The sequence below is a fragment of the Bufo gargarizans genome, chromosome 2 (genome assembly GCF_014858855.1).
Source record: "Bufo gargarizans isolate SCDJY-AF-19 chromosome 2, ASM1485885v1, whole genome shotgun sequence".
Lineage (NCBI taxonomy): Eukaryota > Metazoa > Chordata > Amphibia > Anura > Bufonidae > Bufo > Bufo gargarizans.
Genome location: NC_058081.1, coordinates 515,178,093 through 515,202,986, shown reverse-complemented (window position 1 = coordinate 515,202,986; position 24,894 = coordinate 515,178,093). Strand labels below are relative to the sequence as shown.

At 43.7% G+C, this 24,894-nt stretch overlaps 1 protein-coding gene across 2 annotated transcripts in view; it reads left to right on the top strand.

The window, feature by feature from the left end:
• LOC122928457 (branched-chain-amino-acid aminotransferase, cytosolic-like) overlaps nucleotides 1-15,105 on the top strand; it is a 107,309-nt gene extending 92,204 nt beyond the window's left edge. For both annotated transcript variants that reach the window (XM_044281309.1, XM_044281308.1), the window contains exons 6-11: nucleotides 3,535-3,698; nucleotides 5,492-5,634; nucleotides 7,002-7,087; nucleotides 7,170-7,310; nucleotides 10,253-10,321; nucleotides 11,370-15,105. In XM_044281309.1, coding sequence (XP_044137244.1) covers nucleotides 3,535-3,698; nucleotides 5,492-5,634; nucleotides 7,002-7,087; nucleotides 7,170-7,310; nucleotides 10,253-10,321; nucleotides 11,370-11,417 — 651 coding nt within the window. In that variant the 3' untranslated portion in view covers nucleotides 11,418-15,105. The remainder of the gene's footprint in view (nucleotides 1-3,534; nucleotides 3,699-5,491; nucleotides 5,635-7,001; nucleotides 7,088-7,169; nucleotides 7,311-10,252; nucleotides 10,322-11,369) is intronic.
• The last annotated feature ends 9,789 nt before the right edge of the window (nucleotides 15,106-24,894 follow it).

Below are 24,894 nucleotides of genomic sequence, written 5' to 3'. Positions count from 1 at the left end.
TGGTGGGTGCTATTATATGTGAACTAGGGGTAGGAGACAGAAAATGTGTAAATATAAAGATGGCCGGTGCTATTATATGTGAACTAGGGGTAGGAGACAGATAATGTGTGAACATAAAGAGGGCCGGTGCTATTATATGTGAACTAGGGGGAGGAGACAGATAATGTGTAAATATAAAGATGGCGGGTGCTATTACATGTGAACGAGGGGGAGGAGACAGATAATGTGTAAATATAAAGATGGCGGGTGCTATTACATGTGAACGAGAGGGAGGAGACAGATAAAATATACAGATGGCGGGTGCTATTATATGTGAATGAGGGGGAGGAGACAGATAATGTGTAAATATAAAGATGGCGGCTGCTATTACATGTGAAAGAGAGGGAGGAGACAGATAAAATATACAGATGGCGGGTGCTATTATATGTGAACTAGGGGTAGGAGACAGATAATGTGTAAATATAAAGATAGTGGGTGCTATTATATGTGAACTAGGGGTAGGAGACAGAAAATGTGTAAATATAAAGATGGTGGGTGCTATTATATGTGAACGAGAGGGAGGAGACAGATAATGTGTAAATATAAAGATGGCGGGTGCTATTACATGTGAACGAGAGGGAGGAGACAGATAAAATATACAGATGGCGGGTGCTATTATATGTGAATGAGGGGGAGGAGACAGATAATGTGTAAATATAAAGATGGCGGCTGCTATTACATGTGAAAGAGAGGGAGGAGACAGATAAAATATACAGATGGCGGGTGCTATTATATGTGAACTAGGGGTAGGAGACAGATAATGTGTAAATATAAAGATAGTGGGTGCTATTATATGTGAACTAGGGGTAGGAGACAGAAAATGTGTAAATATAAAGATGGTGGGTGCTATTATATGTGAACGAGGGGGAGGAGACAGATAATGTGTAAATATAAAGATGGTGGGTGCTATTATATGTGAACGAGAGGGAGGAGACAGATAATGTGTAAATATAAAGATGGCGGGTGCTATTATATGTGAATGAGGGGGAAGAGACAGATAATGTGTAAATATAAAGATGGCGGGTGCGATTATATGTGAACGAGGGGGAAGAGACAGATAATGTGTAAATATAAAGATGGTGGGTGCTATTATATGTGAACGAGGGAGAGGAGACACATAAAATATAAAGATGGTGGGTGCTATTCTATGTGAACGAGGGGGAAAAGACAGATAATGTGTAAATATAAAGATGGTGGGTGCTATTATATGTGAACTAGGGGTAGGAGACAGATAATGTGTAAATATAAAGATGGTGGGTGCTATTATATGTGAACTAGGGGTAGGAGACAGAAAATGTGTAAATATAAAGATGGCCGGTGCTATTATATGTGAACTAGGGGTAGGAGACAGATAATGTGTGAACATAAAGAGGGCCGGTGCTATTATATGTGAACTAGGGGGAGGAGACAGATAATGTGTAAATATAAAGATGGCGGGTGCTATTACATGTGAACGAGGGGGAGGAGACAGATAATGTGTAAATATAAAGATGGCGGGTGCTATTACATGTGAACGAGAGGGAGGAGACAGATAAAATATACAGATGGCGGGTGCTATTATATGTGAATGAGGGGGAGGAGACAGATAATGTGTAAATATAAAGATGGCGGCTGCTATTACATGTGAAAGAGAGGGAGGAGACAGATAAAATATACAGATGGCGGGTGCTATTATATGTGAACTAGGGGTAGGAGACAGATAATGTGTAAATATAAAGATAGTGGGTGCTATTATATGTGAACTAGGGGTAGGAGACAGAAAATGTGTAAATATAAAGATGGTGGGTGCTATTATATGTGAACGAGAGGGAGGAGACAGATAATGTGTAAATATAAAGATGGCGGGTGCTATTACATGTGAACGAGAGGGAGGAGACAGATAAAATATACAGATGGCGGGTGCTATTATATGTGAATGAGGGGGAGGAGACAGATAATGTGTAAATATAAAGATGGCGGCTGCTATTACATGTGAAAGAGAGGGAGGAGACAGATAAAATATACAGATGGCGGGTGCTATTATATGTGAACTAGGGGTAGGAGACAGATAATGTGTAAATATAAAGATAGTGGGTGCTATTATATGTGAACTAGGGGTAGGAGACAGAAAATGTGTAAATATAAAGATGGTGGGTGCTATTATATGTGAACGAGGGGGAGGAGACAGATAATGTGTAAATATAAAGATGGTGGGTGCTATTATATGTGAACGAGGGGGAGGAGACAGATAATGTGTAAATATAAAGATGGTGGGTGCTATTATATGTGAACGAGAGGGAGGAGACAGATAATGTGTAAATATAAAGATGGCGGGTGCTATTATATGTGAATGAGGGGGAAGAGACAGATAATGTGTAAATATAAAGATGGCGGGTGCGATTATATGTGAACGAGGGGGAAGAGACAGATAATGTGTAAATATAAAGATGGTGGGTGCTATTATATGTGAACGAGGGAGAGGAGACACATAAAATATAAAGATGGTGGGTGCTATTCTATGTGAACGAGGGGGAAAAGACAGATAATGTGTAAATATAAAGATGGTGGGTGCTATTATATGTGAACTAGGGGTAGGAGACAGATAATGTGTAAATATAAAGATGGTGGGTGCTATTATATGTGAACTAGGGGTAGGAGACAGAAAATGTGTAAATATAAAGATGGCCGGTGCTATTATATGTGAACTAGGGGTAGGAGACAGATAATGTGTGAACATAAAGAGGGCCGGTGCTATTATATGTGAACTAGGGGGAGGAGACAGATAATGTGTAAATATAAAGATGGCGGGTGCTATTACATGTGAACGAGGGGGAGGAGACAGATAATGTGTAAATATAAAGATGGCGGGTGCTATTACATGTGAACGAGAGGGAGGAGACAGATAAAATATACAGATGGCGGGTGCTATTATATGTGAATGAGGGGGAGGAGACAGATAATGTGTAAATATAAAGATGGCGGCTGCTATTACATGTGAAAGAGAGGGAGGAGACAGATAAAATATACAGATGGCGGGTGCTATTATATGTGAACTAGGGGTAGGAGACAGATAATGTGTAAATATAAAGATAGTGGGTGCTATTATATGTGAACTAGGGGTAGGAGACAGAAAATGTGTAAATATAAAGATGGTGGGTGCTATTATATGTGAACGAGAGGGAGGAGACAGATAATGTGTAAATATAAAGATGGCGGGTGCTATTATATGTGAATGAGGGGGAAGAGACAGATAATGTGTAAATATAAAGATGGCGGGTGCGATTATATGTGAACGAGGGGGAAAAGACAGATAATGTGTAAATATAAAGATGGCCGGTGCTATTATATGTAAATGAGGGGGAGGAGACAGATCCGGTGAATGTGTAAATTTAAAGATGGCGGCTGCCTATTTATGTGAACGAGGGGGAGGGGACAGGTTCAGCAGACATTCTTGTCACTAGTGAATCTGCGATACTTTGTGTCTCGTATTCACGATGTCTCCTCTCATTTGTCCAGGCCTCTCTGGGAGTTAAGAGATCTTCCAAGGCTTTACTGTACGTCATTCTGAGCCCAGTTGGACCTTACTTTTCCAGTGGAGCTTTTAATCCAATCTCGTTATGGGCAGACCCCAAATATATCCGAGCCTGGAAAGGTGGAACCGGCGACTGCAAAATCGGAGGGTAAGGCTTTTTATTTTGAGAATTGTGCAACTGCATGTGAATGCCTCAATATACAGTTGCAAGAAAAAGTATGTGAACCCTTTGGAATGATATGGATTTCTGCACAAATTGGTCATAAAATGTGATCTGATCTTCATCTAAGTCACAATAATAGACAATCACAGTCTGCTTAAACTAATAACACACAAAAATTTAAATGTTACAATGTTTTTATTGAACACGCCATGTAAACATTCACAGTGCAGGTGGAAAAAGTATGTTAAACCCTAGATTAATGACATCTCCAAGAGCTAATTGGAGTGAGGTGTCAGCCAATTGGAGTCCAATCAATGAGATGAGATTGGAGGTGTTGGTTACAGCTGCCCTGCCTTATAAAAAACACACACCAGTTCTGGGTTTGCTTTTCACAAGAAGCATTACCTGATGTGAATGATGCCTTGCACAAAAGAGCTCTCAGAAGACCTACGATTAAGAATTGTTGACTTGCATAATGCTGGAAAGGGTTATAAAAGTATCTCCAAAATCCTTGCTGTTCATCAGTCCACGGTAAGACACAAATTGTCTATAAATGGAAAAAATTCAGCACTGCTGCTACTCTCCCTAGGAGTGGCCGCCCTGTAAAGATGACTGCAACAGCACAGCGCAGACTGCTCACTGAGGTGAAGAAGAATCCTAGAGTGTCAGCTAAAGACTTACAAAAGTCTCTGGCATATGCTAACATCCCTGTTAGCAAATCTACGATATGTAAAACACTAAACAAGAATTAATTTCATGGGAGGATACCACAGAGGAAGCCACTGCTGTCTAAAAAAAACATTGCTGCACGTTTACAGTTTGCACAAGAGCACCTGGTTGTTCCACAGCAGTACTGGCAAAATATTCTGTGGACAGATGAAACCAAAGTTGAGTTGTTTGGAAGAAACACACAACACTATGTGTGGGGAAAAAGAGGCACAGCACACCAACATCAAAACCTCATCCCAACTGTGAAGTATGGTGGTGGGGGCATCATGGTTTGGGGCTGCTTTGCTGTGTCAGGACCTGGACGGATTGCTATCATCGAAGGAAAAATGAATTCCCAAGTTTATCAAGACATTTTGCAGGAGAACTGAAGGCCATCTGTCCACCAGCTGAAGCTCAACAGAAGATGTGTGTTGCAACAGGACAACGACCCAAAGCATAGAAGTAAATCAACAACAGAATGGCTTAAACAGAAGAAAATACACCTTCTGGAGTGGCCCAGTCAGAGTCCTGACCTCAACCCGATTGAGATGCTGTGGCATGACCTCAAGAAAGCGATTCACACCAGACATCCCAAGAATATTGCTGAACTTAAACAATTCTGTAAAGCGGAATGGTCAAGAATTACTCCTGACCGTTGTGCACGTCTGATCTGCAACTACAGGAAACGTTTGGTTGAAGTTATTGCTGCCAAAGGAGGTTCAACCAGTTATTAAATCCAAGGGTTCACATACGTTTTCCACCTGCACTGTGAATGTTTTACATGGCGTGTTCAATAAAAACATGGTAACATTTAATTCTTTGTGTGTTATTAGTTTAAGCAGACTGTGATTGTCTATTGTTGTGACTTCGATGAAGATGAGATCACATTTTATGACCAATTTGTGCAGAAATCCATATCATTCCAAAGGGCTCACATACTTTTTCTTGCAACTGTACAACAGTGCCACCAGTGGTATAGCAGCAAGGCTTGTGGAAAGGTATACTGTTGGGGAATTCATTAAAGGGATCGCCGTGGGGACCCCAGGCAAATAACATGTTGTTTTTCTTAGGAATTACGGAAACTCCCTCTTTGCTCAGTACGAGGCTCAAGCTTACGGTTGTCAGCAGGTTCTCTGGCTGTACGGTGAAGATCAGCAAATCACAGAAGTTGGCACAATGAATCTCTTCCTCTTCTGGACAAATGAAAATGGCGGTAATAAAATAATACCCTATTGGTAAAGGGATTGTGTCACCTGGACATTTAAAGTATATTTGTCACCTAAATATTCTGCCCAGTTGTAAGGGTATCATGCTACAGAAACGGCTCTGTCCTCCTGTTAGCCAAAACGGCACAAAACATATTGTGTACACATGGGAGGAGGGCTTCATGAATAGAGAAGACCCCTAACTATCAGCTGGATTCTTTGATTGCTTCTAATAGCTAAACTGCAATTTTTTTTGCACAATTTGGACTAATAGAGTCGACTTGGTGGTCCCTATAATAGGCTTATTTTAAATTGTGCAGCATGTTTGGGTGACAGATACACGTTAAGGGTCCATTCACACGTCCGCAAAATGGGTTCTCATCCGTTCCCAATTTTGCGGAACGGTGGTGGACCCATTCATTTTAAATGGGCCTCAAAAGATGCGGACAGCACACCGCGTGCTGTCTGCATCCGCACTTCCGCTCCGCAAAAAAATAGAACATGTCCTATTCTTGTCCACAGCCACGGACAAAAATAAGGCATTTCTATCATAGTGCCGGCCATGTGCGGCCTGCAAAATGCGGAACACGCATGGCCGGTGTTTGTGTTTTGTGGATCCGCAATTTGCGTACCACAAAACAGTTGCGGACGTGTGAATGGACCCTCAGGGAAATCCTTTTCTCAGTACAATAGATGAATCATAAGGTTATAAGTTTCACAGCAGGTCACAAAAAGAAATGCTCGAAATGTCAACTATGATTGTAAAGGTATGCTGACATCTAGTGGCCACTGTGAACGCTGCAGAATATAAATAAAAAACACCCAGTCAGAATATATTTTTATTTGCATAATTAAAAAGAAAAAAAAATTATTACAGGGAGCCTGAAAGGGCAGGTTGAAGGTCACCGCAGATTCTCCATCTTCAACTCAGGAACAGATGGCTGCTGACTGCAGTTGACAAATGACTTTTCAAATCCAATTTTCAGCTTAGATTTCATTCTCCTTCACGGGAAACCATTATCTTTTTTTCTGCTATGTTTTGGACACATCATCTAATGAGAATTGGCTTCAGGGTTTATGTTCCACAGCAATGTCATAGTTATATGAGATGGTTATATGGAAACAAATCAACAATCATATAGAATCTATAACAACTGTAACTCTATATAATGTTAGAAAGTAGAATAGAATCATTACAGCTTCCATAGATTGCCACCCCTCTTCCCCAGACTTCTGAAGGTCCCTCCTTATTTTAATGAGACCTGTAATAGTGGCCATACTGCTTGTTATCAGTTTTTCCTATAACTACAAGGCGCTGGCAATTTAAGACGACCATTTAAAAAAAAAAAAAAGAAGACATATCTTTATTTTACAGATCAGGAATTGGTGACTCCACCACTAGATGGCATCATTCTCCCGGGTGTCACCAGGCGCAGTATTTTAGATCTGGCTCTTAAATGGGTATGTACAAATTGTCTTCTGGTGTCTGGCACTTCACAGAAAATGAGACTCTTTAGCAACTAAGTAAGATGTCTGTCCGCAGCGGGAGTTTAAGGTGTCCGAACGATATATAACTATGGTGGATCTATTGAAAGCCCTGAAGGAGGATCGTGTCAAGGAGATGTTTGGTTCTGGAACGGCTTGTGTTGTGTGCCCAGTTGGAAAGATACTGTACAAGAACGAGGTAAGAGCGAGCCGATCTGAAATCTTTGCCAAAAATAGATTACCGTATTTTTCGGACTTTAAGACGCAGCAGACTATAAGACGCACCGAGGATTTGGAGGAGGACAATAAGAAATAAAATATTTTCCATCAGACCTCAGAGCAGGCCCCCAAATCAGATCCCCATTCTTCATCAGACCTCAGATCAGACCCTCATCAGACCCCCAAAACAGACCCAAATTCTTCATCAGAACTCATACCAGACCCCAAAAGCAGACCCACAAGCTCGATCAGCCTCAGATCAGACTCCCCCAACCTCCATAAGCCTGTCATCAGACCCCCCCAGCCTCCATCAGCCTCGGATCCGCCCCCATCAGACTCAGATCTTAACCCCATAAGACTCTGATCAGACCCAATAAGCCTCAAATCAGACCCCCCAGCCTAAATCAGCTTCAGATCGGACCACCCAGCCCCCATCAGCCTCAGATCAGACCCCCATCAGATTCAGATCAGACCCCATATTAAACCCTATCAGCCTCAGAGTGCACCCCCAGCCCTTATCAGCCTCAGATCGGACCACCTAGCCCCCATCAGACCACTGCTTCTTCTGGGTCACGCTGTGTACTGTGACCTGACGGCGCACAGCATCAGGTCATAGTGTGTGCCTACATTCACTACTTCCTGACTCTGTGCGCGGCCAGGACAAAATGCACAGCAGGACCCGGAAGAACACCAGGGAAGGTGAGTACAGCCAGCACATCGCTTCCCTCACGTTCCGTGCCTCCCACATGCTAATGACTTCTTCCATAATGGAAGCAGTCATTAGCAGTCAGACTATAAGACTGTCACTTCTCCCCCATTTTTTGGGGAAAACGTGTGTCTTATAGTCTCTGACAAATACAGTATAATTCACTTTAATTGTATTTATGGTACTCATTCAGTCCTGTGTTGCCTTTGACTTTATGTTTGGGGTTGTCTGTTTCAATCTTCTCTCAGGTGACAGTTCTGCAGACTGCAGAGTTTCCACTTTGAACTTCCCTGTATTTTGCTGCTGCTACAGTCCTGATCAAAAGTTTAAGACCACTTGAAAAATGGCAAAAAATCATATTTTATCTTGTTGGATCTTAACAAGGTTCCAAGTAGAGCTTCAACATGTAACAAGAAGAAATGAGAGTGAGACAAAACATTTTTTGAGCATTTAATTAATTGAAAAAAACGATTAAACTGAAACAGGCTGTTTTTCGGCTGATCCAAATTTTAGGACCACATGCCTTTAAAAGGCCAAATCTGTGCAAAGATGTGGATTCATTGTCATTTTCTGTCAGGTAGTCACACGTTGTGATGGCAAAGGCAAAAAAACTCTCCCTTTTTGAACGTGGTCGGGTTGTTAAACTGCATAAGCAGGGTCTCTCACAGCGCGCCATCGCTGCTGAGGTGGGACGCAGTAAGACAGTCATTTGGAATTTCTTAAATGATCCTGAGGGTTATGGAACAAAAAATTCAAGTGGAAGACCCAAAAAAATGTAATCAGCACTGAGCCGGAGGATCCAATTGGCTGTCCATCAAGACACTGGACGATCCTCGACCCAAATTAAGGCCCTTACTGGTGCTGAGTGCAGCCCCATAACCATGAGACGGCATCTGAGACTGAAGGGCTTCAAAAACAAAAAACGTCTTCAAAGACCTCGTCTCCTTGAACGCCACAGAACTGCTCGTTTGGACTTTGCAAGAGAGCACCAAACATGGGACATTCAAAGGTGTAAGAAAGTTTTATTCTCTAATGAGAAAATGTTAACCTTGATGGTCCTGATGGTTTCCAACGTTACTGGTATGACAAGCAGATCCCACCTGAGATGTTTTCTACGCGCCACAGTGGAGGGGGCGCCATAATGGTCTGGGGTGCTTTTTCCTTCAGTGGAACAATGGAGTTTCAGGAAGTGCAGGGGCATCAAACGGCTGCTGGCTATGTCCAGATGTTGCAGAGAGCATTCCTCATGACTGAGGGCCCTCGTCTGTGTGGTAACGACTGGGTTTTTCAACAGGACAACGCTACAGTACACAATGCCCGCAGGACAAGGGACTTCTTCCAGGATAACAACATCACTCTTTTGGCCCATCCTGCGTGTTTCCCTGATCTAAATCCAATTGAGAACCTGGATGGATGGCAAGGGAAGTTTACAAAAATGGACAACAGTTCCAGACAGTAGATGGCCTTCGTGCGTCCGTCTTCACCACTTCGAGAAATGTTCCTACTCACCTCATGGAAACGCTTGCATCAAGCATGCCGAAGCGAATTTTGGAAGTGATAAACAATAACGGCGGAGCTACTCATTACTGAGTTTATGTTTGGAAGTTGGATTTCTGTTTTGGGGGGGTTTAGTGTTTTTTTGGAGGTGTGGTCCTGAATTTTTGATCAGCTGAAAAACAGCCTGTTTCAGTTTATTCGTTGTTTTCATTAAATTGAATGCTCAAAAAAATGTTTTCTCACTCTCATTTTTTCTTGTTGCATGTTGAAGCTCTACTTGGAACCTTGTTAAGATCCAGCCATGCTAAATATGATTTTTTGCCATATTTCAAGTGGTCTTAAACTTGTGATCAGGACTGTATTTACTCCTGTTCCAAAGTGCTAGCCTTACATGGCCTATAACATAGGAGCCCCATGATGTTGCCACAATCTTGTTTCAAAGGAAGGAGGGTGTTTTTGGTATTGAGGTGTTTCCATTTTCTCTATGAAAACTGCATCTGGCTCTGAGCCATAGTAGTTAGTACTTGTTCAGAATTGTGATAGAATTGTTTCTTTGTGGCCTTCTCCACCGCAGCCCCTCATGTATGGTAATTTTCTGGTGGACAGCCTGTACTTGACTGATTTACAGCTCTGTCATATTGATCTTTACACATCTGGAAATTTCTAGAAGAAAAGCTCAATGTTATTATGTATTGTTGACATCTGTTGTGTTTTAATAGAACTTGGAAATCCCAACCATGGGGAATGAACTGGCTGGCCGCATCTTGAAGGAGCTGACCGATATCCAGGTGAGGGGACCCAAATGTTATCACTTAAGCGGAGTGACATCTAGTCACTGCCAGCCCAAGATCCCCTGCTCCTTCTACTGTGTGGCTCTAAAATTGTAACCTTCTACTTGTCTCCATTTCTCCATCTCTTCACATCATGTCATTGCACGTGTCCTAACTAAAATCACATGAATAGACAAGTGTGCTGCTGGGTCCAAGACTAGGTAACTGCAAGTCTGAGTAAATTCTTTAAAGGCAATCTATCACCAGTTTTATGGTCTCCTAACCAAGGGCAACATAAACTACTGACAGGTCTCCTTAGCAAAATGCTGGGTCACTCTCTTTAATTGACCCAACCATTCTGCTAAACAGCTCCTGCGCATGCTGATGAGTCCCCATATTCATGAGCTCATGGTTCTCCCCGCCCACCTGCTGATGATTAATATGGAAAAAGAAAACTGTCAATCAGAGGCAGGTGGGCGGGGCTGTGAGCTCATGAATATGGGGACTCATTGGCATGTGCTGGAGCTCTTAGAACCTAGCAGCAGAAAACTGACAACAGATTCCCTTCAAGGGGTTTTCCCAAAGTTTGATACTGAAGTTTGATAGGTCATCAATATCTGATTGGCAGGGATCAGACTCCCGGCAAATCCACTGATCAGCTGTTTGAAAATTCTGTGGCGCTGCTCACAGCTTACCAAGTTGAGTGCCATACATTGTGGCTGTGCTTGGTATTTGCTTGAGCTGCACATAGTCCATGGGATCTGTGAACGTTATGTCACTGGCCTAGGAGGAGACTTTGGCGATCACTGGACGGCTGCAGGCTCTTTAAACAGCTGAGTGACCGAGGAAGGGATCATAGCATTCCCAATAGTTGTTGAGAACTTGTGCGTTTATTCACTTATGTCCATATAAATGCCTATCCTGATGATAGACCATCAATATTGAACCCCTTTAAGTACTTAGATCACTGTACAAGACTGGCACACTCCCCTGAAATACTCTGCTCTGCTGTTTTATATTACAGTATTGATAATTTTTTGTCCTATTGTTTCTTTTTATGTTTCAGTATGGAAGGACACCAAGTGAGTGGGAGGTGCTCGTGGGGGATTCCTAACACGTCACTCAGGGTGTGAGGCGGAGATCCACCCTCAGTCTGGAGTCTCCGATCTTAATAGTTAAATAGTTGATGTTTATTGGTTAGAAATCCCATTCTCAGAATCTGTGATGTTAAATGTCACAACATGTTGTTATCCCTGTGTGCCAAACGGTGACCTTGCAGATCGTCTCTCCTGCACTTCTTGTAGCACAAGATGACATTCTTGGTCGACACTTGTTTTTTAAAATCTGGTGAATCAGGAATTTTACAGGTTAAGATTTACTGAACACCTGGAAACTGTGATCCCATTATGCTGGGGCCAAAGAAGGGGAGATTTATCAAAACTGGTGTAAAGGAAAAATGATAAGGTTGAATCTGGTTGGTTGCTATAGGTAATTAAGCCAGTTTTCCTTTACACCAGTTTTGTTACATCTTCCCATTGAGTTTTTTTTATTTAACTGCAAATAACGTGCAAGCAGCTTAACAATTTTATCTGTAACAAAATTTAAAGGCTTTGACATCTTCGGGGGACTTTTGCATTGCATCTTACTCATTTCGGGTTAAAAAACATTTCTTTATGTCTATTAAAAAATTCAGCAGTTTTTGTGATACATGCAGTTAAAAATCATTCTATTTGCAGACTGTTCTGTCAGCTGACGGCTTATGTGATGCCTTATGTCCTGATCTTCTTACCTCATGAACACTCAATAAAGCCGTATTCTTACCAGTTTGATAACAGCTTAGCTATAATAAGTGTTTATAAGGTCAGGAGATGCGAGATAAGGCTTCAGCTGACTGAACTCAGGATGGACAGTTTGCAAATAGACTGATATTTAACCACTTGTATCACAAAAATGGCTGAACATTTTTAATAAGAACCGACTGGAAAAAAATGATTTTTAGCCCAAAATGAATAAACTGCAATCATAAAACTAAAAGTTTCCTTAGCCTTTAAATTGAGGTCGAGTAAAGCAATATTCCAAACAGCACAACAGAGGTTTTAAAAGCACAAAAATGCAGAGTTATATCTACACACAGATCCAAGTACCATTACCAATACTAATCTTGTACTGATTCAGAGTTGTATGATGTCTTATACCCCTGTCGCATCCAGAGCTACACTCACGATTCTTCTATAACATCATCTTTTATACGCCAGTCACATTCATGGCAGTCACAATTCTGCTGTTATATCATCTCTTATACCCCAGTCACATTCATAGCTGCAGTCACATTTCTGCTCCTGCATCATGACTTATACGCCAGAACTCCATTTGCAATTCTTCTGCTACATGTCTTAGGCTAGGGCCACACAGCGACATGTGTCACACGACATTCATGTTGCACCAATGTTGCGCAACATTTTTGCAATGACAGTCAATGGTGTAGCACCTGCGATGGATTTTTTGAGACTGTCGTGTCGCAGCATGTCACAGTGTGACACCCTTTGCTATCATTATAAAAAATGTTGCGCGACTTTTCAGCTACACATGTCGCAGTGTAGCACTAGCCTTATACTGCATTCAACTCCAGATCTGGATTCACTTTTTCGTTGTTTTATCATGCTTAACACTCCAGGGGAGAGCTGTGTTGATGAATTCCAAGCCGCAGCTCTGGATGTGACTGGATTATAGGACATGATGTTACTCAAGATCAGCAGAAGGAAACTAAAGCATTGTCAGTCACTCAGAAGTGATGTAATGACAGTGACGGTCTCTTTCTAACTAAGCTAAAACTAGGCTTGTGCCTCACGTGGATCTAGAGCTCCCCCGTTCATTGCTTTAGTTCCTTTGCTAGATTTTCTTAAGGCTAATAAGCTCAGAGGGTGTGTCCTTTCTGCTGCTGCACTTTCCTTGTAACTGTCCAGCCTTTAACAGTAAATAAAGCTGGGGACAGTTGAAGGATAGAACTGAGCATGTGCGACCACCCCAGTAGGTGGATGTACACATTAAACACCAGGGGAAGTAAAGAGAATATCTCACAACTGGAGCATTTTTATAACAGAAGATAAATTACAAAAGTAAGACTGACACAGAATAACAGTTTTTGTTTGTGTCAACCAAAGGGGGATGACCATAAAGTTTTTTTCTGGTAATGGTTAAATTTTATGTATTGCCGACAGCCTGCCTCCTGAAACAGAAAATTCATACTTACCTGCTCTCTGCCACAGCAGTCCTCTGTGTTGCACCCACTTTCTCCATCTTCCGGTCCCCGCACTGTTTATATCCAGCCATGAAAGGACATGGTCATATGCTCCATTGCAGCCAATAACTGGCTTCAGCAGGGATGTGGCCACAAGCAGCAATTCACCGCTGAAGCCATTTACTGGCTGCAGTGGAGCATGTGACCATGCCTATGCACCCACCGCCAGGGACGGAAGATGGAGGCAGCTGCGACGCTGCGAGAAGTTTTACACTCTTTTCTGAACATAATATGGATGTTATACAACAGCAGGTGACATGTACCCTTTTCTGGGACAAGACTCCTACTATACCGGACACTCCGCCTGGCGCTCCAACGTCAGTCTTGCTTTATTGTAACTTGTCTGGACATCACAGAAAATCCAAAGATGTACGTGCGCTTATTACACTTCATATTACACTCCACTCAGGGTTATTATATCATTGCTCCAAATATATTATATTCTGTATATTAAGTTTGTTTTTTGTTTTTTCCTCCGCGTTCTTACCGAACCAAAAAACATTTAATTTATGATTATAAGCATTCCGAAATCAAATTTTCTGGATTGTTGAAAGTCTGGAAACAAGAGGTCCGGCAATCTAGCATATTACATGTGCTGATAATCTGGTACCCAGTGGTTCAGTTCGTTGATCTGGTGCTAATTCTTTCACACGCATGCTCATGGTGGACCAGTCGAATTTTGGGTGGGGGATTATTGGAATTTTGTAGATGTTCTTTTAACAACATTCTGGAGATGAAAGCATTAATATAGAAGAAGATATAAAAGGTCACAAAATTTGTAATACACCATTGTGAACACTAAAGCTCAGCTCCAAAATGAAAACCGTGGTCTAATTGGTTGCTAGGAGCATCAAGCCTAGCATATGCTGGTTTTTTGTTCAGTAGGCGTTATTTGCATAAAAATAAAAATGCATGTTTTAATTCCCCTAAAGGTACAAATGGATATTAAGACTGGCATTTGTGGGTGTTCTTGGGCAGAAGTATGGTGAGGCTTATAACTGCAAAAGTATGTTGTGCGTGATGTAATGCTACATAGAAGCACAAGTTTCCATTCATTTCAGTGGCGTTTCCCTCCCATCCATGTTCACCTACCCCCTTGAAAATGACCTGTAATTCTAGAATTGATGAGTGGCTCAGTACCTGAGATCCCCATACCCACAACGTTACAGTGGCAGGATCAGTGTGTGGTAGATTAATAGTATAAATAATTTACTGTTAGCATATCGAACACAAGAAAATAAATTGTGATGATTGTCGCTGTTCTATGGATCGTGATTCAATGCGATTGTTGTAAAACCTGGATTTCTGACAATCAGTTGTGTTTTCCCTCTGTCGTTGCCTTGTTGACGGACTGATATAACTATAATCGCTATATTCAGGGATTTTAAGAATTATAATATAGAAATTTATGTCTATATCTATGAGACCAAGAGACAAGGTGTAAAAGATGTGCAGTAAGTCCAAATGTGTATAATATGCAATAAATCTGTGTATAATAAACATCCATGTGTAGTCTTTATGTAAAATGTATAATATAATAAGGGTAAGGGGGTGAGTCACATAATTCATTATAGTTGGGGTCTCCTTCTGGAGCCCAACACAAAAGAGTGACACCTGAGCAATTGTCCTGATCATTGTCTCCATCTAGTGGTCACCTGTATATTCACACTAGAAGCAAATATATGTATAAATACTGTATGCACATATTATAAAGCAAGATCTGTTACTAATAATAGAAATTTAGAATATATATATTTCTCAGGATCGCCTTTGCTGGGGTCAAAGGACACATCTGTTTTTTGTTTTGTTTTTTTCATCAAAATCAGCCCAACTCAAAAGAATAGGTTTAACCCCCTCCTTTTTTCATCATTGCGTTCCAAGAGCTATAACTTTTTTATTTTTCCGTCTACATTTCTTTATGAGGGCTTGTTTTTTGCAGGGACAAGTTGTAGTTTTTAATGGCGCCATTTTGGGGTACACGTAACTTTCTGATGAACTTTTATTAACTCTTTCTGGGAAGGAGATGGGAAAAACAGCAATACTGTCACCGCGTTTTTGTTATAAATTTTACGGCGTTTATTTTTCGGTATAAATAACATAACATCTTTATTCTCTGGGTCAGTACAATTACAGTGATACCAAATACATATCGTTTATTTTTTTACATTTTACAACTTTTTTTGCAATAAAACCCCCTTTTTAAAAGAAAAAAAATGTTTTTGCATTGCCGCTTCCCAAGACCCATAAGAAATCCTTGCTTTTCCAACCCTTACTTTACATCAGAAGTCCCTGTGTAATGGCTTGAGAGCTTTTCTCTGACAGCTTTCCAAAACTATTCTTACTTATATTTCTACTCCACTCATGGTTCCTTCTGGCTGCTCAACACCCATCTTTAAACTGATTGTACAACTGGTGCTTGACTGCACCCATCTGATGGTTAAAAACGTGACCTGTACTAGTGGACTAGGGCGCCCACTGTTCTCTGTCTCTCTCCACTCCTGCTACCAGATCTTTGCCCCATGTCTTCCAGAAGATTATCACTGACGACGTTACATGGCGAGGAGACCATCTGCTTGCTGAAAACCTAAGATTTAGGGCTCATTCACACGACCGTGGTTTGGTTCCGCATCCGAGCCACATTTTGCGGCTCGGGTGTGGACCCATTCACTACAATGGGGCCACAAAAGATGCGGACAGCACTCTGTGTGCTGTCTGCATCTGTTGCTCCGTCCCGTGGCCCCTAAAAATTATAGCTCATGTCTTATTCTTGTCCGTTTTGCGGACAACAATAGGCATTTCTATAATGGGCCGTCTGTTCCGTTCCGCAAATTGCGAAAGGCACATGGGCGGCAACCGTGTTTTGCAGATCCGCACTTTGCGGACCGCAAAACACTGTACGGTCGTGTGAATGAGCCCTAATACATTTCTCCTCTAAATAATAGTGCCCATGACATATATATATATATATATATATATATATATATATATATATATGAGGCAATATAATAGTAGATACATTCTTGTACATAGTCGCAGTATTAAAGTTATATTCTTATACATAGAAGCAGTATTATAATAGTTATATTTTTGTACATAGGAGGCAGTATCATAGTAGTTCTATTCTTTTATGTAGGAGCAGTATAATAATACTTAAAGGGGTTGTCCACTCTGTTAGCACTTATTACAAGTATAAAGAAAGTAGGGAGATAATACACTTACTAATATAGCTTCTTAAGCTGAAGCCACGCCCCCTCCTGTCCTGCTCTCACCACGCCCCCTCCTGTCCTGCTCTCACCACGCCCCCTCCTGTCCTGCTCTCACAGATGCCTGTCTCCTCCATCCCTGCATGTGCCATGGAAGAGCAACCTGTCCATGCCTGAAGCCTGTGCTGCTGTCTGGATCCTAAAGCACCCTGCTTGTATCAGAGGTGCTTTCTTTCTGTGGCTGGCACTCAGGGCTGGCAGGGGCTTAGCAGGGACACTTGTTAAAAGCTGAAATAAAGAAACTTATGTAGGAGGAAGGGAGACTAAGGGGAAGCTGTGATGGCTGATCTGACTGAAGGCTCTGCTCCCTCTGTTTCCCCTGTACTGAGAGGATCCTGCCAACATGTAAGGATGTAGCAGAGCCAGGGAAGCTCTGTGGACTAGGGTTGTTGAGGGTATCGAAATTTCGATACCCAATCGATACTTTTGTCCCGGTATTGATACGATGGGCTGCGCAGTCTAGTATCACAGAACATGAGGGCGCTGCTGTCAGCACGCTCATGTTCCCTCAGCAAAACAGGGGAGAAGGAAGCAGTCTCTCCCTCCTCCCTGTGCCACTGCCACCAATGAGGAGAGAGGGGCGAAGGAGGGGCGGGCGCACTGCGCCACCAATGATAGGACGACCTTTTTTATGGGTTCGTACTTAGTTAAGTTAGCAGGACATATAGAGCGGCGCCCAGAGATATCCCAGCACTTACTATTATTCCTATCAGAGCGATGAGGAGGAGACATCAACTTCTCTCCTCGTCGCTCCTTCTCGGAACGCCCAGGAGAAAAGCTGATGTCTCCTCCCCATCGCTCCAATAGTAGTAATTAGCATGCGGAGCAGGAGACTGTAACTGGGGCACAGCGGGCGAACTGAGCGGCGCCCAGGAATAATAGTAAGTGCTGGGATATCTCTGGGCACCGCTCTATATGTCCTGCTAACTTAACTAAATCTGAACCCACGAAAGGTAGTCTTTAACTTTTAATACAGGAGGCAGGTGCCGGCAGCAAAATCAAATGACCAACACCCTGCCTCTGACAGGGAGCTGCGATCAGCGGCAGTTAACCCCTCAGGTGCGGCACCTGAGGGGTTAACTGCCGCTGATTTGCTGCCAGTACCAGCCTCCTGTATTAAAGGTTAATTATCATTGGTGGTGCAGTGCGGCCCCCTCCGCCTCCCAAGTATTAAAATCATTGGCGGCGCAATGCGCCCCCTCCCCAGTATTAAATCATTGGTGGCACAGTGCGCCCCCTCCCCCCCAAACCACAATATTAAAATCATTGGTGGCAGTGGCCACAGGGTCCCCTCCCCTCCTCCTCATTGGTGGTGCAGTTGCAGTTGTGATCGGAGCCCCAGCAGTGTAATCCTGGGGCTCCGATTGGTTACCATGGCAGCCAGGACATTACTGAAGCCCTGGCTGCCATAGTCGGCCAGGGAGAGTGTGAAGTCCTATTCACCCTGATAGAGCTCTATCAGGGTGAATAGGACAAGCGATGAAAAAATCCCAGGTTATATCGCATATTGCCACGTCCGAAAAGCCCAAACTATTAAAATAGAAAAGAAATCTATGTGGTGAACGCCGGAACAGAAAAAATAAAATAAAACTGCGCGATTCGCCATTTTTTTAAATGCGGAATGCTCGTGGCTTTTTTGGTTTATTTTTTTCCCGTGGTATCGACTATCGCAATCGAATCAAAAATTTAGTATCTGTGAGCAGTCCCAGTGTCTGTCCTGTTTATGGCCCCTCTGCTCTGTGTTCTTATCACAGACATGATATTACAGCCAGACCAACAGTTCAGGAGCTTTAACCCCTTGTGAGCTGTCAGTTTGGCTGGGGTCAGTGATATCAGCAGCAGTCACTGGTCTCACCATCTATAAATGTGTGCCCTCTCCTTCCTGCACTCTGTGTATGGTGATATGTGACCCAGGCTCTATATAAGCTGGAGTCACGTAGCGCTGCATGTCCCTCTGCTGTTACTAGTGTAGGGAGAGGATGCTGCTGCTGTGAGGGAGAGAATAGGAAAGAATCTTTAATGAGAAATGCTTGTTAACTCAGTGATCTAACTAGATTTAGTTTTGTGGGTGCAGTACACAATCTTTTTACCCTGCCCTGAGCCCAGTGACACAGAAAAAATAACTTTTATCCGTCTGTTAGTTAGGTGGGCGGCAGCGGCCATTTTATGCAAGCTCAGTGCACCAGCACTGCATATGTGCTTTTGTGACATTCAAATCCAAGCTTGAAATACTGCAATAATAATCTGGGTTTAAAAAAACACCCATTCTTGGCAATATCCTACATCTGGTGCTTTTACAGCATTTGTCAGTGTGCAATTTAAGCTAGAAATACAGCAATAATTTTCTGGGTTTTAAAAAACATAATTTTTGGGCAAAATACTCAATTTTACAGCCTGTGCTGGATCTGTCAGTGTGAAATTCAAGCGGTATATATTGCTGTCATATTCTGTTATTACAAAAACACCCATTTTGGGGCCAAGTACTTAATATTGCAGCCTTTGCTGCATCTGTGATTGTTAAAAACAAGCTTGAAATACTTCTATAATTTTCTGTGTTTTGAAAAAACACCCATTTTTGGCAATACCCTCCATCTTGGGCCTCTGCTGCATTAGTCAGTGTGCAATTTAAGCTAGAAATACAGGTATAATTTTCTGGGTTTTAAAAAAACACCTTTTTTGGGCAAAATACTAAATTTTACAGCCCTTGCTGCATCTGTACATGTGAAATTCAAGCATTATATACTGCTGTCATATTCTGTTATTAAAAAAACACCCTTTTTGGGCAAAATACTTAATTTGCGGCCTTGTCTGCATCTGTCAGTGTGAGATATACTCTTTAGATACTGCTGTGCTATTCTATTATTAAAAAGACACTTTTTGGGCAAAATACTTAATTTGCGGCCTTGTCTGCACCTGTCAGTGTGAGATACACGCTTTAGACACTGCTGCGCTATTCTGCAATTAAAAAAACACATATTTTGGGCAAAAAAAAATAATTTTGCAGCCTTTGCTGCATTTGTCATTGTGACATACACCCTTTAGATACTGTTGTTCTATTATGCTATTAAAAAACACCCATTTTGGGCAAGATACAAAATTTGAGAAATATGAGGAGAGCGTCAAATAAGGTATGTGGCCCCGGTCGTGGTGCTCCTGGGGGAGCTCCTGTTGCAGGGAAAGGACGTGGTCGATCTGTGCCAGCTACACGCACAAGTAAAACACCTTCCTCAGGTGCGAGTAGGCGATAGAACCTTCAGCGGTATTTGGTCAGGCCTAATACGGCTCTACGAATGGTGAGGCCAGAACAAGTACAGGCGATAGTAGATTGGGTTGCTGACAGTGCCTCCAGTTCCTTTACATTGTCTCCCACCCAGTCTCCTGCTGAAAGATCAGAGTTGGCACCTGCAGCCGATGTCCATCAGTCTTTCACCTCACCCCCTTGCAAATCAGCCAAGCAGTCTGAGCCCCAAGTCAGTCTCTTCTGCTTTTTGATGACTCTGCTAGCAGGGTTTCCCAGGGTCATCCACCTAGCCCTGCCCCAGAACCACTTATGTTTCAAGATGAGTACATGGGAGGACCACCCTAGCACGTCTCGGATGATGACAAAACACAGGTGCCAACTGCTGTGGCTTTCGAAAGTGTGCAGACCAACAAGGAGGGCAGGGGTGAAGACTGGGTGGAAGATGATGTGGAGGACGATGAGGTCCTCGAGCCCACATGGAATCAAAGTCATGCGAGTGACCTGTGTAGTTCAGAGGTAGAGGCGGTGGTCGCACATAGCCACCAGCACAGCAGAAGAGGGAGCAGGGTGCAAAAGCGGAGCAGCCGTCCCCTAGATAGCACGCCTGCTACTGCCCACCGCAGCAAGGGATCGAGCACACCATAGCCAGCTCCAAGGAGTTCCCTGGTGTGGCAGTTCTTCAGACAATGTGCTGACGACAAGACACAAGTGGTTTGCAAGCTGTGCAATCAGAGCCTGAAGTGAGGCATAAACGTTCTCAACCTGAGCACAACCTGCATGACCAGGCATCTAAGTGCAAAGCACGAGCTGCAGTGTAGTAGACACCTCGAAAACCAAGAAAGGTTTCTGGCTCCTCCTGCTTCCTCTTCTGCTGCAGTCTCGGCCTGTTCATTTACCTCTGGAGTGACAGTGGCACCTGCCACCCTGCAAACAGAGGATCTGCCAGCAACACCACCACCTGGGTCACCAAGCACCTCCACAATGTCCCACGGAAGCGTTCAGCTCTACATCTCCCAAACACTGGAGCGGAAGAGGAAGTACCCCTCTACCCACCCGTGATCCCTGGCCCTGAATGCCAGCATTTCAAAATTACTGTCCTTTGAAATGCTGTCATTCCGTCTGGTGGAGACGGAGATTTTTAAAAGCCTTATGGTGTTGGCTGCCCCACAGTACGTCGTGTCCAGCCGCCACTACTCTTCCAGGCGTGTCATCCCTTCCCTGCACAACCAAGTGGGGGACAAAATCAGGTGTGCACTGCTCAACGCCATCTGTGGCAAAGTCCACCTAACTACGGATACCTGGACCAGTAAGCATGGTCAGGGATGTTATATCTCCCTAACAGCACACTGGGTAAATGCAGTGGCGGCTGGGCCTGAGGTGGATAGCAGTTTGGCACATGTCCTTCCACCACCGAGGATTGCAGGGAGCTTCAGTTTGCCTCCTGTTGCTTCATCCTCCTACTCCACTTCCTCATCCTCTCCCGCCTCCTCATCCGGTCAGCATAACACCTTCACCACCAACTTCAGCACAGCCAGGGGTAAACGACAGCAGGCAGTTTTAAAACTTATCTGTTTGGGGGATAAACCCCACACCACGCAGGACCTGTGGACGGGCCTTGAATAACAGACCGATGAGTGGTTGGTGCCAGTGAGCCTCAAGCCCGGCCTGGTGGTGTGCGATAATGGGCTAAATCTCGTAGCAACTCTGGGACTAGCCGGTTTGATGCACATCCCTTGCCTGGCATATGTGCTGAATTTGGTGATGCAGAGGTTCCTTAAAAATTACCCTGATATGTCAGAGCTGCTGCATAAAGTGCGGGACGTCTGTGCGCGCTTTCAGGGTTCTCACCCTGCTGCTGCTCGCCTGTCAGCGTTGCAGCGTAACTTTGGCCTTCCCGCTCACCGTCTCATATGCGACATGCCCACAAGGTGGAACTCCTCCTTGCAGATGCTGGCCAGACTGTGCGAGCAGCAGCAGGCGATAGTGGAGTATCAGCTGCAGCACGCACGGGTGAGTCGCTCGGCGGAACAGCACCACTTCACCACCAATGACTGGGCCTCCACGCGAGACCTGTGTTCCTTGTTGCACTGTTTCGAGTACTCCACCAACATGGCCAGTGCCGATAACGCCGTTCTCAGTGTTACTATCCCTCTTCTATGCCTCCTTGAAAAGCCTGGCACACATGAGCGATTAAATGCTGCAGTGTCTCTGCAATGACCACCAAGTTGCCCACATTCTAACTTGTGCCGATTACTGGGTTGCCACGATGCTGGATCCCCGTTACAAGGACAACGTACCGTCCTTAATTCCGTCACTGGAGTGTGATCGTAAGATGCGCAAGTACAAGCGCACGCTGGTAGACGCGCTGCTGGTGACATTCTCACCTGACAGCGGGGGCACAATGGAAGCACAAGGCGAAGGCAGAGGAGGAGCAAGAGGTCGCCAATGCAGCTGGGGCACCACCAGCACCTCAGAAGGCAGGGTTAGCATGGCCGAAATGTGGAAAAGCTTTGTCAGCACGCCACAACAACCAGCACCACCAGCTGGAACGTCTTAGCAGGAGGCAGCATTTCAGCAACATGGTGGAGCAGTATGTGTGCACACGCCTACATGTACTGAATGAAGGGTCTGCCCCCTTCAACTTCTGGGTCTCCAAATTGGGCACATGGCCTGAGCTTGCCCTTTACGCCTTGGAGGTGCTGGCCTGCCCTGCAGCCAGCGTATTGTCTGACTGTGTGTTTAGCACGACTGGAGGGGGTTATCACAGGTTATATTTCCCAATGTTTTGGTGTGTACCATAATGTAAAAAAATGTACTAAAATGTAAAAGCAGTGTAGGCTACCTCCTCCTCCACCGCCGCTTCCACCTACACCGCCACATCAACTGCCTCCTCAACCTCATAGAAAAAAAATAAAAATTTTGTCACGGCGGCTGTGGTGGTGGGAGGTCCTTGAAGTTGGAGAGATTCAGGTGACGAGGATGGGAGGGCTCCACAGTTGGGGCTGGACTCCTATGGCTGGTGGTCGGTTGTGGCGGAATTTGGGCGAGCCGTCAGTGGTGCCTCCGAGCTGGTGCTTAACGGCTGGGGGCAAGTCGGCTCAAAAGATACTGGCGAAAATTCTGAGGTTTGGGGCTTCTAAGACCTCCCCCGTGTTACTCAAGGATATGAATAAGTTGGTTATATCTTATGGTTATGTTTTGTGGGAAATAAAAGGTTATTCATGTATGTGTTTTCAATAAACGGCTGCTGTGGCCGATATAATACAACTTGGTGTCCGTGTCTTATTGGGGTTCTAACAAGGCCAGTTTAGAGGGATAGGGCTGGTGGTAGGTGAGGCAAGGGTTAGTAAGTGACTGATCAAGAGGGGCGAGCGGGGAATAACCAATACCCTGTCATGAGAAAAAAAAATCCAGAAAATCACATTGTCTGATTTTTAAAGAATTTATTTGCTAATTATGGTGGAAAATAGGTATTTGGTCAATAACAAAAGTTCATCTCAATATTTTGTTATATACCCTTTGTTGGCAATGATAGAGGTCAAAACGTTTTCTGTAAGTCTTCACAAGTTTTTCACACACTGTTGCTGGTATTTTGGCCCATTCCTCCATGCAGATCTCTTCTAGAGCAGTGATGTTTTGGGGCTATCGCTGGGCAACACAGACTTTCAACTCCCTCCAAAGGTTTTCTATGGGGTTGAGATCTGGAGACTGGCTAGGCCACTCCAGGACCTTGAAATGCTTCATTGCCCGGGCGGTGTGTTCATTCTTTCCTTTACACGGATCAGTCGTCCTGGTCCCTTTGCAGAAAAAAAGCCTAAAAGCATGATGTTTCCACCCCCATGCTTCACAGTAGGTATGATGTTCTTTGGATGCAACTCAGCATTCTTTCTCCTCCAAACAAGATGAGTTGAGTTTTTACAAAAAAGTTCTACTTTGGTTTCATCTGACCATATGACATTCTCCCAATCCTCTTCTGGATCATCCAATTGCTCTCTAGCAAACTTCAGATGGGCCCGGACATGTACTGGCTTAACCGGTGGGACACGTGTGGCACTGCAGGATTTGAGTCCATGGCGGTGTAGTGTGTTACTGATGGTAGCGTTTGTTACTTTGGTCCCAGCTCTCTGCAGGTCATTCACTAGGTCCCCCCACGTGGTTCTGGGATTTTTTCTCACCGTTCTTGTGAGCGTGGAGCCCCAGATCGAGGGAGATTATCAGTGGTCTTGTATGTCTTCCGTTTTCTAATAACAGCTCCCACAGTTGATTTCTTCACACCAAGCTGCTTGCCTATTGCAAATTCAGTCTTCCCAGCCTGGTGCAGGTCTACAATTTTGTTTCTGGTGTCCTTCGACAGCTCTTTGGTCTTGGCCATAGTGGAGTTTGGAGTGTGACTTTTTGAGGTTGTGGACAGGTGTCTTTTATACCGATAACAAGTTCAAACAGGTGCCATTAATACAGGAAACGAGTGGAGGACAGAGGAGCCTCTTAAAGAAGAAGTTACAGGTCTGTGAAAGCCAGAAATCTTGCTTGTTTGTAGGTGACCAAATTCTTATTTTACCAAGGAATTTACCAATTAATTCATTAGAAATCCTACAATGTGATTTCCTGTATTCTTTCCCCCCATTCTGTCTCTCATAGTTGAAGTGTACCTATGATGAAAGTTACAGGCCTCTCATCTTTTTAGGTGGGAGAACTTGCACAATTGGTGGCTGACTAAATAATTTTTTGCCCCACTGTATATATTGAATACACATCCTGCAATTCTAACTTACTAGCATTTAGTGATGAG